Genomic DNA, 17,840 nt, shown 5'->3' with positions numbered 1-17,840 from the left:
TTCATTCTTTGTACACAGAAACACCCACGCACAGACATATTCAGACAACTTTTGACTGAGGTTTTGGATACACAAAAGCAGTCAGTTCAGAGTTAGCATCCCCATGGCAACTGAAACTTGATGCTGTTATGAACACTATCCATAACAAGCTCTGTCAGCCTGCATGCCAGCTTTCCTTAATTACTCCATGTAATATGGCTGAACGACTGAAGTAACTACTTTAAAACACATTATTTCATGCATCTATAACACCATCTATTTTGACTTAATGGTTTTTCACATCTACCATCCTGATATTAAAAGTAATCAAAGCCGCAAATGGTGACACAACAAAATGAACAAACGTGTGTCCGTCTGGTTTCTCGCGCCAGTAACAAGTTGTATGTGGAGATGCCCCAGCACCTCTGTGGTGGCTCACCAACTGTAATGGAGTGATGTGTGGGCATCGTAGTCCTTCTGTGGGGAGGTTAGTATCTAAATCTGTAAGACACTGCTAGGCTGATGTGTGATACTCAAACAAGTCATGTTGTACGTTGTAAACACTCACTTTCAAAACTGGCAAAACAAACGATCCCCTGTGGTGGGTTGACACCAGGTGCCCACCAAACACCTCTGCCACTTCCCTCTTTAGCTGGACAGGAGAGCAAAAGTATAATAAAAGGCTCGTGGGTCAGCATAAGGACAGATAGATCACTCACCAATTACCATCTGAGGCAAAACAGACTTCACTTGAGGAAAATTAATTTATTTCCAGTTAAATAAGAGTAGGATAATGAGAAATAAAAACAAAATCTTAAAACACCTTCCCCTCAGGCTCTACTTCACCCCCAATTTTCTCTCCCTCCTCCCCCCAAGCAGCACAGGGGGACAGGGAGTGGGGTTTGTGGTCAGTTCATCACACCTGGTCTCTGTCGCCCCTTCCTCCTCAGGGGAGGACTCCTCACCCTCTGCCTTGCTCCAGCGTGGGGTCCCTCCCACGGGAGACAGTCCTCCACGGGCTTCTCCAGCGTGACTCCTTCCCACGGGCTGCAGTTCTTCACGAGGTGCTCCAGCCCGAGTCACCCCACGGGTGCCGTCCTTCAGGAACAGCACATATATGCTGAGTTCATATGGGTGTAGGTAGGTCACAGAAGTGCTGAGCAACCCGCAAGGTGAAAATAGAGGCAAAGCCTTGGTACAGCTGTAGCTGTGGAGAAGAAGCATGCAGTCCCTGGCTGCACCTCCATGGTTCTCTGACATTTTACAGCTGGTGGAGAAAAGGTACTGGTTTGTATAGGCTCTGGGAAGTACAGGAAGTCACCAGCATCATGATACCACAAGCAGAAAGAAGGGCTAAAGTAAACTCGTACTCCTTGACCTCCTCTGGAAATGATGATGTGTGCTTGTCATCTCAAAGACTTTCTAATTTCAGTGGAGAACCAATTCTTTGGTCTGAAAAATAGGAGTGTATTTTACTCTTGCACTCTTCTAGCCTTCATACTCCGTGAGTGGTTAAGATAAAGAGACATTGTTCAAGTCTTGAGACTTTCAATGAGACTTTTCAGATTTTGAGGGGTTTTTGTATATTTCAAAACCAATCAACATTTAATATTTTTAATCTACTCTATTGCCTGACAGTTTTTGTAGAAGGAAGAAGTCTTTTGAGAAAAATCAAGAGATAATTAAAATGACTGGAAAATCTCACTGAAGGGTAACTTTTTGTATTACAGATCAACTTTTTTGTCTATTGACAAATAAGCCATGCTCATTGGAAAATATAAAAAAGGTATACGATGATTAAGATTATCTGGACCAATGAAGAAAGTGGGTAACGATGTGTGTTTTATGATCAGTGTTATAAAAATTGAAATATTGCATTGTGAGTTATTTAGCAACTGAAAACAACATTTCATTACTGGGTGAGGAAGGGTAGCTAAAGTGTGATAGCATGAGAAGTAGTTGCTCACCAGGAGTCTGCAAGCACAGATCTACTGTGTCACTTGTTGCTCATGGAATGAGTCACTCATGGACTCCTTGCAAAAAATCCAGACCTCCTTTGAATAGTGGGATTTGCAGCATCTCCCAAGGTTTATGTAGCCAGGATTACATAGGAAAGGAAGTCTGCACATTGCATAGCCAATGATGATCGTGTCCTGTGGAACCACTCTTCAGGTAGACTCTTTCCCTTCCTTTACAGTAGTAATCAGTGTAATTTCTGTAGATAGCTGCATAAAAAGAAAGACAAGGTAGTGAACTGTGGGTTAAAAAGTACTCTCTGCACAGGTTGCTTGTGCACCATTTAATGCACTGTTATCGCTTACTGGATTTATTCTGGTGGAAGAACTAAGTAGCTTTAGTTTCCCAGTGTGTTAAAATAAGCTGAGAATGTGCACTGATCACAAAACCCCAGCAGGGATCTCACAGTGCCAGGGAAGTCTGATCTGTTGCGGGTTCCCTGCTATTTCATTTTTTGCTTTAGCTCTTGTCTTTCAATGGATGGGTTTAATTCTGGGTTCAGCCTTAATATTCAAAACTAATGAAGATAATTTGTTCATATGGGCAACAGATTTGTCACTTTATAGCATATTTCCTTCTTACTTAACATCTTTTGGTCTGAGAAGATACATAGGACCTAGACAAAGCCCACTGAAGTCAGAATAGGAATTCTTCCCAGTTGTCCGTGTTGGCTTGAGGGCAGGTCATATTTCTTATCAGAGTTTTTACCAAAGTGCATCTACCAAAGTGCATTAAAAACAAATGGAAAGGATGCAATAGAAAGGACCTCTGATATTTGCAATGGGTACATTAAGAATTTTCCCTGAGTATATTTTCATGGTGATTTTAATATTGTACTTTTTGAATTTACTTCTTTTCGCTAAGGAAGAGGGTTTTCATGTAGGATTAAAAGAAAAGTACGTGATTGTTTCTTTGACCTCAATCTAACATCCTATCTTCTAACCTCTACAAGCTATTGATCAAAGCTATTTTGCAAATGGAAATACATATAGATATTTTCTCTGACATTTTTGTTTACACATTCTTTGACTGATACTTTAAGAAGTATTCTAGACATTTTGAGGAAGTTCTTTCTGGGAGACATTAGCATGCCAAAGACAGGAAGACTATTCAAAAGTTCAAAGTATATGAAGGAACACATAATAGCAATAAACAACTTTAGTGTTTCTTAGCTAACCTTAACTTGCAGGTAGTTAATACCCATCTAATCAATACTTTGTAAATGAGATGAAGTTTTACAGGGCTACAAACCTCTGAATAACATGAGATTATTATGGGCCTCTTCTTGAGATGACAGTCTAAACATGCCAGTATTTGAATAATTCATATAATCCAGTTAATGGCATTCATAACAACTACCTTTGGGACTAAAATAATGACTTAATAATAAGAAGAAACAGACCAAGCAAGTTTTTAGGCTGTGTAATTATGCAAACTCTCTGAGGCATAAAGTGAAAGTTCTCAACAGAAGCAAAATGAAGTGAGTGCTTTTTGGTAGTATTCACAACATATGCTCTTCTGTATTAACATTACATGGGCCAAACAATCCCTGTCTTTATGTTTTCCATAGGAGTAGGGTTTCACCTATATTCTGATCTTTTCACAGAAAGGCAAATTAAATTAGTGGGCCACTTTGCATCTTTGATTCAGCATTTCTAACTTGAGGCGTATATTGAAGACAGCAAAGGAGATGAGCTGCTTTTAGGTGGTTGGCTAGGCTAAGATGTGAGTACAGGGAAGACCGGAGAGATGTTTGTTTTACCATAAGGTATGATAGACTGGTGAGGCACTCTGGAAGCAACAGCATTGTGAGAATGAGCTTGCAGAGTATTTAACAGCAAAGTTGTGAAAAGACTTTGCTGGATTTCCATCTATGTAAGTGAAACAAAAAGGCTTTGGGATCAGAAATAACTGAGTATTAAATTGGTTTTGTCTGCGAGGTGCAATCCCACAGTCATGTTAGGAATTATTATTTGTAAAGTGACCTTTAGCAAATGACTGTGTTAGTTCTCCTAGACTATCACAATTATAAGACACAACTTGTTGGCTTTTCTCCATGTAATAAACCCTCTTCCAGGATGGCAGCAACAGCTGGAGTGCTACCATGGATAAAGTAGTGCGTTACCTAATCTGGGTGCTGGTGAAAACACATATCTCTGCTACTTTGCTGACTGCATTAGTGTCCTCGACTAAATCTGGAGAAGCTCTGCTGGCAGTGCTGATTAGGAAAGTAACAAAACCCCACAGACAGGCAAGATATATGAGCACCCCGCATCTAGGTGCCAGCAATGCTTTGCAACAGGGAAGGTAACGGTAACTGACCTGCTCCAAGCTTCCTGCATCTCATCACGTGCCAAGTCCTGCTCTGCAGCCCCTTGCTCTTGACTTGGCATCAGGGCGAAACAGCAATGTTCAGTCATGTTCAGGGCCTCTAGTGCTTGAAGATGGAAAAGGAAATATGGGGGGAGCTTTCAGGCTCACTAAATTTCCCGGTATTGAGGGAATCCTGTCATCTTACTCCTTTCCGGAGTTTATTACAAACATTTCCATTGGCAACTGTCCCTATTTTTCATCAGAAAAGGTTTCTGTGGGTGCTTTCTATCTAGCTTTACCGGAATTATGACTTTAAAAATTAAATTTCAATCCCTCAAAAATTGATGAAATCAGCAGGGAAGTGGTGCTATAATAAATCTTTGAATGCCAGTATAACCTTGATCCCTTATTCCACCGTATTTTTTAATGAGTAATAGTGAGTATTAGTAAATATATATATACTTTGTGCTAAAAATGATGGAGAATTATTTACAGCAATGCTGTTGTATCTCATAACTGAAACAGGTAAACACCATAGTTCTCTATAAACTGCATTTCTGTTTATGAATGACAGCTCATGTAAAACTACAGTCTGAAACACACAATGTTTCATGAAGGCTTTAATCTTCCATTTCTTGGAAGCTTGCTCTTAAGGTACACTTCAGACAAACCTGTTCTGTTTGAAATGTTAGTGGTGTTATTGCTAATAGTGCAATAACAAATGAGGGAAATATGGTTATGTATTCTGGCCAGGAGCATCACATATGGTGTCTTCCTAAAGTCACTCCATCTTCTCATTGCTCTTCTCCTCTCCTGCATGTAATAATGTAGATGAGACAGATGCAACTGATTTTTTTATCTTTTTTGTCATGTACATACAATCTGCACAGAGACTATACTAATATGTGATCACAAATTGAAGAGGCATATGAATTTCTTCCACTGGTGCTGTCCCAAATCTCTGCTGTTCTTTTACATTGTAATATTATCACTGTGAATTTAGTGATTTTTCTACAATTCTAGAATTTGTAATGCATGCTGGGAGTATATTTTTGGTCTTTGTTTTGTGGAGCCCTTTGCACTGGTTATAGAAAACAAGCATGAAGCAGTTGCCTCCAGCGTTATGGTCCTACATTGGTCACCTGAAAGTGATGCTGCACACACACCATGCAGATTTGCAGGACTGGTTCTGAATTGCCTTTGGAAATGGTGCACTGTGCAGTCTACAGGCACTCCTAAAATTACTTAGTTCATATTGCCACTTTCTCTTGAGAAAAAACTCTTTTTCATTTGTTTTATTTCCTTTCTGATACGCATTTTTTGAGTTCCAGTAAAATCTTGATTGGTTACATCTTCATCAGTGTAGACAACTGAATGATTTAGCATCCTAGAACAGATTTGTGTGAGATATTGCAGTCAAAAACATTAATACACCAGTGAAAAATTGTTTAACAGATAATTACTCCTACAGAATCAATGCCGGGAGCAGGAAACATGGCTTGCTGGTTACTTTTTCCCCTCCTGTTGAAAGAGGCCATGACTTCATAACCTGCTGTGATGATAAAAGTGGTCTAATCTTAGAGTCAGGATGATTGTGGTGGTTGAAAAGAACAAGGTTAAAAGAAATTTAAAGGACTGCCGGGAACTTTTTAAACTGATAGAGTAGATTTTATTCCGCAGCTCTTGGGCATACGCTGCGTTCAAAGGAGTATGCCTCAAGTGATTTTCTTTTTACTTAGTTTTGGCTATATGACATGGTATAGAAGGCACTGACTGATTGGCAGTACACGAATTCAGTCTTTGACGGTGTATACAGCACTGACTCTGAGGCATTGTATCTTGTCCCTCGGCACTGTCTATTAACTTGAGTTGACTGCCATGCCTGTGCTGTAGCTGAGCTTTTCTCAGTGTCAGCACAGTGACTTTGCATCATCCACCATATAGTGTGTAGACATAATCTATTTCTTGTACCATCAGATTTAAATGAATTGATGTCAGAATACTGGCTTTCTTCTCACGCAGTATTACCTGAGTGATTCAGTGTTCATCATTTATTCTAGCCCCAGAAAGCTTCCTCACTGAAATGCAAAATCTGTTTGAGGCAGATTCAATTACCTGTAGGTGTTAAACACCTTACCCAAGATTCATCAAATGCTTATGCCATGAGGATGTAGGGCAATGTGCATCCTCAGATCTGCTTGTGAACATTGCAGCCAAATCCCTGATGTATGTTGGGTGAATTAGGTCCCATGGAAGTTGCTGGACCCAAGAGCCCACTCAGCTGGGGCTCCATGGACAGGGGACGAGTGTCAAGTCTGAATCCACTACTCTCAAAATAACCTTAGATTTAAGTGGGGCTGGTAGAACTGATCAGCCTCTTTTTTTTGGAGTAAGTAGCTTCCTCAAATTTCTATGCAAATATCTTCTTACAAGGTCTTTACCATGAATTAATACTTAAATTGCTGGGATAAATCCATCAAAATACTATTGATCATCTATCATCCTTGACCTTTTCCAGTTAATCTAGGTAATGTTAAGGGGTCCTTTATAACTGAATAAGCTGTTTCCTTTTTGTGGAAGTGTGTTAAACTCTTGTTCTTATTCTGGTTTTATCCCGTTTGTTTGTTTTAAAACACAGTCACCCATGTAATTAGAATATATAACATTCCATTCTAGATATGAATCCACAAAGCAGAGCTTCCTAAGCTGTTTTTCTTCAAAATTGCCACAGAAAAATACCTTTGAAAATGCTTTTAGTGCTGAAAGAGCTAGTTCACCTTTCATGTTGGGAACTTTGCCTCCTACTGAAGTACATTAAGTAAGAAAGATTTCAGCATCTGCTTCGTTATAGTCGTTGCACAGTTGTAATATTTTGAGTTTTCCTAAGCTCTGACTTGAAAAATTTAAAACACATAAAAGAACCTAGACACAAAGGGCCAATTAATTCTTGGTGCATCCATATGCACTGAAAGGAGCTACCGCAGGCGTGACGTTAGCCCCATGGGGATTTTGTATGTAAGAAAGCTGCAGGGATTTGAAAGCAGGTTTTTTCCCCTTTCATTGGGATTTTCCTGCAAACATTGACAGAATATGTAGACCTAATTGCAAAACACAGTATCCTGTTTTTATTTCTTGTGTTATATCAAGCTCAGTACTGCCTAGAGCCAAAGCTCCATTTGTGACTCAGAGTATGGATACTGATCAAGAAAGCCTGTAAAAGGAAAGATACTGTCTCTTACAACAGAGAAATAAATAAAATTTTATAACTTATATTTACAGATATCCAGATAAGGTTATAGCGCAGACTGGTATATAGCAGAAAAAATGCAGGCTTTTTACCTCCTGAAATTCAAAGAACACAGGTTAAACAGTATGTATATTAAATAAGTATTTAAAAATTACATTTTTTTTGTTTCATTTTTATGATTACCTACCCAAATGTTCCCTTCATTCAGTCAGACTTTTCTTTTTTTCAAGTTTGAGTCTCCACCATATTATTAAACTCTTTGGCAGATTACTTTTGGATGGGTTTTTTGTCATTGTTTTTCTTCTGCAAGTGCAGTACTTGATTTGTTGTGTATTAGAGATGGAGGCTGAGGCATGGAAAGGAGCCAGTGTGGGAATATAATATCCAGTGGTTAAAGCCATGGTTTCATTGGAAACTACTCTTTTAGAGTAAACAGGGCAAAAAAATTTCCACGTAAATTGTCATCCAAAGCCCCTGAGATTATTATCTGGAAAAAGAAAAGTTGGGAATGAAGCTGAAAGAATATTAGGTATATGCATACTTAGATGACAGAAAATGCATTTGGTGCTGCATCTTCCTTTTCCCAAACAGTGAAATGTGAGGATACTACTAGTCAGTATTTGCAAAAGGCAAATAATCAACACCAGTTTGACTGTGGTTTCTAACTTGTTTTGGAGACGATGTTCACTTAATTATTAATAATTTTGTAAGTATATGAAAAATTGTTTTACTTACCTGTTTATTAATACTCTTAAATTCTGTACAGAGAATGAAATCTGCATGAGACTTCCAGAAACAGTTATGTCTAACTCGTTGATAATCTATGTTAACTATATTTTTAAATGTAGTTTGGAGGCTGATAGTAGAGTTGTCCTCTTAAAAATATAACATGACTTTTTTTTTTTCCCTCTGGGAAACCTGGAATGGGGGATAAGAAGGTTTCTCAAGGCTGTAAGAAGGCCTGATTCTCTTCTAATTTATACCTGTCTAAATTCCTGGTGTGAGTCCATTCTCCCCATTGCAATTGCAAATGTTCCTGAGTTTTCCTGGTATATGCGAGGAAGATCCTGTAAGAAAACTGATCTTTTATAGGCAGCTTCGCCTCTTTCAGTGGGTCTAAACCTTTAGAATACCCATTGTTATTCTATAGATGTGTGAGTGTTCATTATATGGAGAACTATGGTAAAACTATGCTGAAATTTCTTTGGCCTCAAGAATAAAAATATCAGAAGCCCAAATATTTCAGATAAGTAGTAGAGAAATAGCTAGACTCCCTAAACAAACAAACAAACAAACAAACAAACAAACAAACAAAGTAAAATTCTGTATTTCTCCATTTTCCCATTGTGCACCCAGTAAGATATTGAAACACTGAAGTTTGATCATCTTACGTCATTAATAGAGGCTAGATTACATTAACAAATGAGAGAAAATCTTCGGACCACACTAAAGAATAAAGAGATTAAAGAGTTTGGAGAGTAGATACCTGATCTGTCTCTGACTCCCATATTCCTGCACTAGGACTGCTGTCCCACATAGTGGGGGGTGCACTGGGTCAGCTCCACTAACTGGGGAGCAGAGATAAGATTCATTTGGGGGAGTCAAGTGCTAATGTAGTTTAATGTATTATTTACGTTGTCCCAGTTGTTTACGTTCTAGTATTTCCATTTGTCTCCTTTTATCACACACCTGCCTGCACCTTCACAGGGTATGATATCTCTTTGTTAAGCTTCATTTGGTGCAAAAGTTACAGACTTCAGCTGCATACCAGTGAGAGGATGGGAGTGCAATTGCCACAGATTGCTTCGTGATTGACTTCATTGCAGGGACGAGTCTGATGATGCCAGCATTGTTTGATTTGAATATCACATTCTGAATTTTGTGGCAATATAGTTGTCTAACCCATATCATAGATGGATAAAGAAGGCAAAATTAAGGTTGACTGAGTATTGTTGAACTCGGTACATCTTATTTTGTACTTCAAGGTGTTGAGGTCAACTCAGACAAGTACACAGGGAATGTTCATATCCATTGATAGCCATTGATATTTTGCTATTGACTGTTTTGGGATTAGCATTTCAATCATGATTTTTACATACATGAATTTTCAATGAGAATCAAGGAAAGGTCTATTTGTTCACGTTACAGAACATCCATATATTTTGACTTTCACAAAAATTTATCTGAATTCATAGAATCATAGAATACTTTGGGTTGGAAGGAACCTTTTAAGGTCATCAAGTCCAAGACCTTCTGCAGTGAGCAGGGACATCTTCAACCAGAGCAGGTTGCTCAGAGCCCCGTCCAGCCTGACCTGGGATGTTCCCAGGGTTGGGGCATTGGCCACCTCTCTGGGCAACCTGGGCCAGTGTCTCACTAGCCTCATGGTGAAAAGTTCTTCTTTAGATCTATTCTAAATCTGCCCTCTTTTACTTAAAAACTGTTACCCCTTGTCATATCACAATAGGCCCTGCTAAAAAGTTTGTCCCCATCTTTCTTATAAGCCCCCTCTCAGCCCTGGCAGCTGCAGGAAGGTCTCCCCGGAGCCTTCTCTGCTCCAGGCTGAGCCCCCCCAGCTCTCCCGGCCTGTCCTCCCGGCAGAGCTGTTCCAGCCCTCGGAGCGTTGCTGGGGCCTCCTCTGGCCCCGCTCCAGCAGCTCCGTGTCTCTCCTGTGCCGAGGGCTCCGGAGCTGGACGCGGCCCTGCAGGGGGGTCTCCCCAGAGCGGGGCAGAGGGGCAGAACCCCCTCCCTCGCCCCGCTGGCCACGCGGCTTTGGGGGCAGCCCAGGACATGGGTGGCTTCTGGGCTGCGAGCGCACATGGCCAGCTCCTGTCTGGCTTTTCACCCATCAGGATCCCCAAGTCCTTCTCCATGGGGCTGCTCTCCATCCCTTCATCCCCCAGCCTGTGCTGATACTGGGGGTTGCCCCGACCCAGGGCCAGGACCCTGCCCTTGGCCTTGGTGAACCTCAGGAGGTTCACATGTGACCATTCCTTGACCTTGTCCACGTCCCTCTGGATGGCATCCCGTCCCTCAGGTGTGTCAACCGCACCACTCAGCTTGTGTCATCTTGGTTAATTTAGGCTTTTTTGTATGGGATTGCAAATTTTTTTCTAATAGAATAAAAGATCCAGCCTTTGGTAAATTATCTCACTGTTACATTTTCTTTCTAAGAAGGAAATATATAGCAGTGATCTTATATACCAGTAATATGCTGTATGCTAGTAATACACCAGTAATATTCTATATATCAATAATATATATATGTGTGTGTCTGTGTACACATGAAGACATTAGCATAGTACAGGGTTTTGGTTCAATTTTTTTTACTTATTTATGTGCATATGTACATGAAATGAATTAAAGATTAAAGGAATTAATGCACATGTAAAGATAGTAATTTAAATGCTACAGCTATATTTTTTCCTTTCTGTCATTGTAAAAAAAAACCAGGAATCAAACGAATCTAGAATCAGAATTTTGTACCTCAGATTGTTAGTGATGACATTGTACTGTTGTTCCAGGTAAACCTGCAAAAGAAGATGCGAGTCACTGGAGTTATAACTCAAGGTGCCAAGAGGATTGGAAGCCCAGAATATGTAAAATCTTACAAAATTGCATACAGTAATGATGGGAAGTCATGGAGAATGTACAAAGTAAAAGGCACAAGTGAAGATATGGTAAGATTAAGTCATCTGTATATGAATACATCTTATGGTTTAGCTGCATCCAGAAGTATGGGGTATCTCTGGTAGATAAGCATAATTGCCTGACAGTATGATACAGGTTGCCTTGCTAGTATTTTTTGCTGAAAAAAAAATCAATAAATTTGCACTTTCTATCGGCTAAGAATTTCTTATACTTTAATTGATGGTTGTATAAATACTAAGTCCCAAGGCTAGAATAATCCTATTTATTACACTTAACTGATTTTCATTTTAATTAGTTTACCAGTAATTACTCATTACTCTGTTTTCAATTTAGTTTTATTACATTGGCAAATTAGTGTTAACCCTTAAAAACATAGAACACATTCATCAATGCTAATCTCTGTACTGCACAAACAGTATCTTTCAGTGGGAAGTATGTGTTTACAGTTTATAGTTACCACTTATTTTTTATAGAGTTGTGCATAAAAAGAAGGAAAAATCCCTTTACTCTGTAAGTTAAGATAGACCTAAGGCACTTTGCAGCATTAGACATAGTTTCTCTATTAGGAAATTATATGCTGTCTGAAGAGGTGTGTAATGAGGGAAGAAAATGAAGTACAACTGTATCTGGTTAGAGGGAGGATTGAATAGAATAATGCTTATAGGTTTATTTCAGCTCCCTCTGCGATCAATGGGAGGGTTACAGTGCACTTCAGTGGGAGTTGGAAGAGGTCCTTGAAGTAGAGGGGAAAAAATAAATGTCAATCAGCATAAATAATTGCAGGATAAATTGAATTGGGACTATTTAATATGCTGATTAGAAAAGAAGATATAATTTAGTTGCATTAGTAGCTTCAGTTTCTAGGAGTGACAAGATAGATGTCCTGATTCAGTGCAGGTGGAAAATACATGCCGATTCAAAACAATGGCAGCACATTTTGCACATTTTTGGTATGTTGGGCACTAGAAATTACAAAACAGCCTATATTTGGGAAAAAACTTGAAGGTAAATGTGCAGGGATGGTCATAAGAACAACACATATTTTTGAGTTATGGAAATCAACTGAACCTTCAGTAATTCTCCTGGCACATTTTTACGAGTATGTCATTTTATCACAGGTGTTTCGTGGAAATGTGGACAACAACACCCCATATGCTAACTCCTTCACCCCTCCAATTAAGTCGCAGTATGTACGGCTGTATCCTCAGGTGTGCAGAAGACACTGCACATTGAGAATGGAACTTCTTGGCTGTGAACTGTCAGGTGGGTTTTCTGTAATTGCCGCATCTCAGAAGTCAATCATCAAGCAGCGCATTTTTGTGCCCAAGATCTAAACCACATGCAGTTTATTCTTGGTGAAATGCCGTTGGCAGGGCTGAGTTTATCCAGACAGTTACTTATCTCTTTTTATGTGGATTACATAAGCAGCAACACTTACCTAAATGATGTAAGTGACAATAGTTGCTTGCAGTAGGGCAGTAGTAGTAGTAGGGTAATGTGGTAGCAACCTAATAACGTTTTGTAAATCTTTCTGCGCACATTGGCTTCCAATTATGTGCGACGTAGAAAAGGTCATTTATAGCAGTTTTAATAAGTATCAACAGCTATCAGCACCCGTTACATTACATACTAAGCAGACGATGAGACAGGGAGTAACTCACAGTTACCCTCAGCACATCCTAAACTAAGTGCTGAAAACAGTTTCTAAAAGCCAAAGTTGTTTTGCAGTGCTGTACAGCAGAGTCACGGCAGAAGCAGGCATAAAAGCTGATTTGAGTAATTTCTCCCGGCTGTTGGTGACCACGCTGATGTGCTGTGTGGCATCCTCAGAGGGACAAGGGTGCTTCAGTTGCCGTCGAGGACCACTCAAAATACAATGGGATATATTTTGCTGGGATGCTTTAGTCAAGATTTCAGTTTAGATTTGTTTTGTGGATTTCTAGCAGAAGCAGGGATTGCGTCTCATAGCAAAAAGTAAATGAACAAGTGGAGCCAATATAAACCCTCTTAAGGTTTGTAGTAGCAGAAGTTATAACTCATAAATGTAAAGCGTGACCTCTAGCCACTCTCTGAAAGAATGATGTTCCCTTACAAATTCAGTAAAGCATGTAAATTTTTTACCTTTTTCAAGAGATCAACCTTTTACCGGTGGGAGCACTCCACTGAATTCATTTAAGAACGATTTTTATGTGGCTGCCTGCTTACTGTACAAACAATAGTCATCCAGTTCACGAATGATATATCAAAACAGCTGGAGTTAAATAATTCTCAGTCCTCTAGTGGCATCAAAACCAGATTCAGAAATGAAAAGTTAATGCATTAATCTCACTGTAGCCCTTTTCCAATATAGATAGGCTTGAGAGTAAATAGAAAATTCTGTCTAGCTGCTTTAGTCTATTAGATTTTTTTTTTTTTATGTCTTCCATTTCTGGGACCACAATTTAGAGTAAGTCCTTGCCAGAATGACCAGGAATTGTTTTGCTCAAAGAACTGTGAAAGCTACTGAAGTGAATTCATTTCAGTGGTCTCCTAACAGTTTCAAGGTCATAATTTCTTAGAACTGCAAGCAGCAAAGGCTCAGCAGAACAATTTCAATCTTACTGAAATAAGAGTATAATTATACATAACGACAGACTAATTCACTCTAATTCCAGGTGGTCTGTTTTAAGCAGAAAAACATCTTGAGAGGTCTGGCTTCTCTAACAAGTCCCAGTGCTAGAGAAGAGAGTCACTACTGAATGGAGGGAGACTGTGTTGCAGCACTAGATCATCATAAAAACTAATCCTTTCTTAGGACAAACTTCAGCAAAATGTTCAATATAATCTGCTCTTGGCTCATAAATAGCTTTACTTACCAGGCCCCATGGTCAGATCTTATTGAAAACCATGATCAATGCTTGTTGAGTTGGCCATCAATAAATCAGGCATTAATTTTCATGGCCTTGTGTTCCTGCCTTACTTGTGTTTTGCACATCCTGTGTTGTAAATTCCCTTCTCTTCATAGAGTATTGATTTGGGGGCAGAATCAGATCACAGCTACAGTTTATTAGAATTCCTTTAGTCATTAAGCTGTTATTAATAGTAGCATCAAGCTGTTCTTTTTAAAAACAGACAAGTTTTCACACAAACACAGTCACTTTCTGATGCCATTCACTCACACACTCAAATATCTGCATATAGCAGGCTCTGCCTTTTTGCGTGTCGTCCATGTCATACATTGCTGATGCTTGTGTATGTTGGTGGCCATGTACCAATTCAGCAAATTCTTGGTGTTCTGAGTTTGTCAGTTCTTGCAGAGATGCTCATCCCCAGAACTTAATCATCCTTGGGAAACCCATAGCATCTTCTGAGTGTGTAATTTTCCTCTTTTTGGCATGTTGTTTTCTGGTAACTATTTGTCTATCCTAACAGTACCTATAGGTACCATTCACACAAACTCACACACGAAGTGACTTTGTAACATCTGCATTTAGTATAGATTCCCCTGCCCTTGTTTGTCTGCAGCACTATGTAATCTGGAAAGGAATCCTATGTTCATTAATACAAAGAAAATTTTTTAAATCTCTTCATTTTCTTAAAATAAAAATATCACAGTATTAATCAAAACAAAATCACCTTTGCCCTCAAATAATTGACCTAGGCTGCTTTTGCCAATACCGCATGAATCCTGGCCCAAGAAAACTTGCACGTAGACCTTTTCATGCAGATCCATTTGCAGTTATGCCTCCACTGCAAGGGATATTCAATGTTTCCTTTGTGGGTTTGAGCATTCTTGAAAGAAGAGGTAGATGAGGGACACAGTACAGGACACAGACTGAAGAGTGAAATATTATGCACTCAGAAGAGACAACAGAGAATAACCTTTTCTTTCATTTTTCAGATGCTAATCTACACTTTCCCAATATGTAGGTTTCTCATTATTTCACTGCTCTTCTTTGATTGAGCTAGACCAAATAAGAAGTAACTGCAAACTTGTACCTAGATAGGTTTAAACAGAGTTATCAGATTATCATTTATCACACATGGTGATATCCAAAGCATCTCAAACATTTTGACCTAAGATGCTCCACTGAGCATAGCCGTAAGTATGTCTACATCAGCTCTCACTAACAGGTTATAAAAATGGGAAGGGAGATTGAATCCTTTTGCAGGGACCTTGCAAAACAAATTTAAAGAAGATAGAGTGCAGTGAAGAGGACATGTCCTGGGAACTCATGAGCATTATTATATACACTTCTATGAGGGATGACCATCTACAGACACAAAGTTTTGTACTAGTTTGTTGATTCTGTCCTTTGCACTCTAGGTTATAGCTTGCCTATCAAAATGAAGAGTCATCTTCTGTCATTGCAGCAGGGTGCCATAGGAGCTGGGAAGCAACTGGATCAGCTGTTTCTCTCTGTGACACAGCACTAAGACATTGTTCTGCCACCCGTGTACATCATGTTCATCTCTTCTGGTTCTCATTGTTCTTCTCACTTTCTCCTGTTACCCTTAACAAGTATCTTCCTCCTCCCTTTGGAATGGCAAGTGTAAAATCCCATTAAAGCATGTCCACATGCACAGACACACAAGCAGACACATCTGTTGTTTCATAAATCAATAATAATACTCAATAAAGATAGAATTATTTTTGATGGATTGGACCAAGACTGAAAAACAGTTTTGACAACCCATGTTTTCATGTCAGGAACCTCCTTCAGAATCCTCAGGTGACACATTCCTGCTGACAGCCCTTGTGATCCTGGAGTGATACTTCAGAATTGAATAATAAGCAAAGTCCTTCTCTGAAGCAACAGATGAGTCTCTGTCATTTGTGCTATCAATTACTGCCTCCTACTCCGAGAAAAATTGTTTTGTTGTTGTTTTGAACTAGGTAGTTCTTTCTACAGACAAGGCTGTGCAATTTCCATTTGTGCACTGAGAATCAGTTCTGAAATGTTGTGTTTTTTTCAAAAATTAGCTCTGTTTTCTGTTTATTTTTTAACTGAATATGAAACAAATTTCAGATTTTAAATACAGTTGTTACTACATTAAAGAGCATATTATTAGTAGTATCTGTCTCTGGTATTATGCATATGCTCCTGCTGTTAGACCCCCCACAAAGGGCTTGATCTTACCTTCCTGATTTGAATCCCTAATAATTCCATTTAATTCTGTGTGTTAAATCTATGGAAGAAACAGAAAGTAAAATCTGACTGAAAAGTCTTTGCTAATAATATCAAAGAAACTAAAAAAAGAGTAATTTCTTTAAATCTATGTAAACATACTGTGAAGGAAATGGACTTTTAAGCAAAAGAGATCCAGCTTTGATATCTAGCTTAAATAAAGTGAAAAACAAAATAAAAACTTTGAAGGTGTTTTAAGAAGTCATGCAGTGCTCTGGCTCTTTTAAGAGATACCAGCTGCGTAGGGTCATGGTCCCAGCAGAAAAGCCTTCACAACTTATATGTATGCTCTAAAGAACACAGCTGGTGAATCAGCAAATGATTACCTGATAGGAACCAGCTCAGGGGTGGGATGTGAGCATCAGGTGGCAAATCTCTGTCTTCCCAATGATATATAACATCAAGGTTCTGTGCATGCACAGTGATGATGCACTCATTGCAAAATGAGGTATGTTAGAGCCTGGACACACTCTCACTCAATGAGTTAGAGTATTGTTTGCAATTTAACTTCATCATGTCAACTACTGAACTAAGTTGGATCACCAAATTGTGAAGTGAAAACTTTGGGACAACTGCACATATGCAGGTTTTTGACAGCTGGGGCCCAAAGGAAGTAAGAAAACTGCTTTTTTTAATGTTTTCATCTCCATCTTTCACCTTTTCCTCAAACAACCATCAAACGTCACTCCACCCAACCATACGTCCATCTTTCCTGACCTCTTGGCAGCCCTTTTGCTCTTGGCCACTTCACAGAATCACAGAATCACAGAATCATTAGGTTGGAAAGGACCTTCAAGATCATCAAGTCCAACCATTAATCCAGCACCACCATGTCCCCTAAACCATGTCCTGAAGCGCCACATCCACACGTTTTTTGAACACTTCCAGGGATGGCGACTCCACCACCTCCCTGGGCAGCCTGTTCCAATGCCTGACCACCCTCTCAGTGAAGAAATTTTTCCTAATATCCAATCTAAACCTCCCCTGGCGCAACTTGAGGCCATTTCCTCTTGTCCTATCACTAGTTACTTGGGAGAAGAGACCAACACCCACCTCACCACAACCCCCTTTCAGGTAGTTGTAGAGAGCGATAAGGTCTCCTCTCAGCCTCCTCTTCTCCAGACTAAACAACCCCAGTTCCCTCAGGTGCTCCCCATCAGACTTGTGCTCCAGCCCCCTCACCAGCTCCGTTGCCCTTCTCTGGACACACTCCAGCACCTCAACATCCTTCTTGTAGTGAGGGGCCCAACACTGGACACAGGATTCGAGGTGCGGCCTCACCAGTGCTGAGTACAGGGGCACGATCACTTCCCTACTCCTGCTGGCCTCACTATTGCTGATACAGGCCAGGACGCTGTTGGTCTTCTTGGCCACCTTGGCACACTGCCGGCTCATGTTCAGCCGGCTGTCAATGAGCACCCCCAGGTCCTTTTCCGCCGTGCAGCTCTCCAGCCACTCCTCCCCAA

At 39.8% G+C, this 17,840-nt stretch overlaps 1 protein-coding gene across 1 annotated transcript in view; it reads left to right on the top strand.

The window, feature by feature from the left end:
* The window catches only part of EDIL3 (EGF like repeats and discoidin domains 3), a gene marked incomplete at both ends in the record, with an annotated part of 263,433 nt that overhangs the window by 193,703 nt on the left and 51,890 nt on the right, over window positions 1–17,840 (top strand). The window contains 2 exons of the mRNA XM_082012856.1: window positions 11,080–11,235; window positions 12,325–12,469. Of these exons, the coding sequence (XP_081868982.1) occupies window positions 11,080–11,235; window positions 12,325–12,469 (301 nt within the window). The remainder of the gene's footprint in view (window positions 1–11,079; window positions 11,236–12,324; window positions 12,470–17,840) is intronic.

Source organism: Phaethon aethereus, assembly GCF_964289735.1.
Source record: "Phaethon aethereus genome assembly, chromosome: Z".
Lineage (NCBI taxonomy): Eukaryota > Metazoa > Chordata > Aves > Phaethontiformes > Phaethontidae > Phaethon > Phaethon aethereus.
This window is presented reverse-complemented; position numbering and strand designations above follow the sequence as displayed.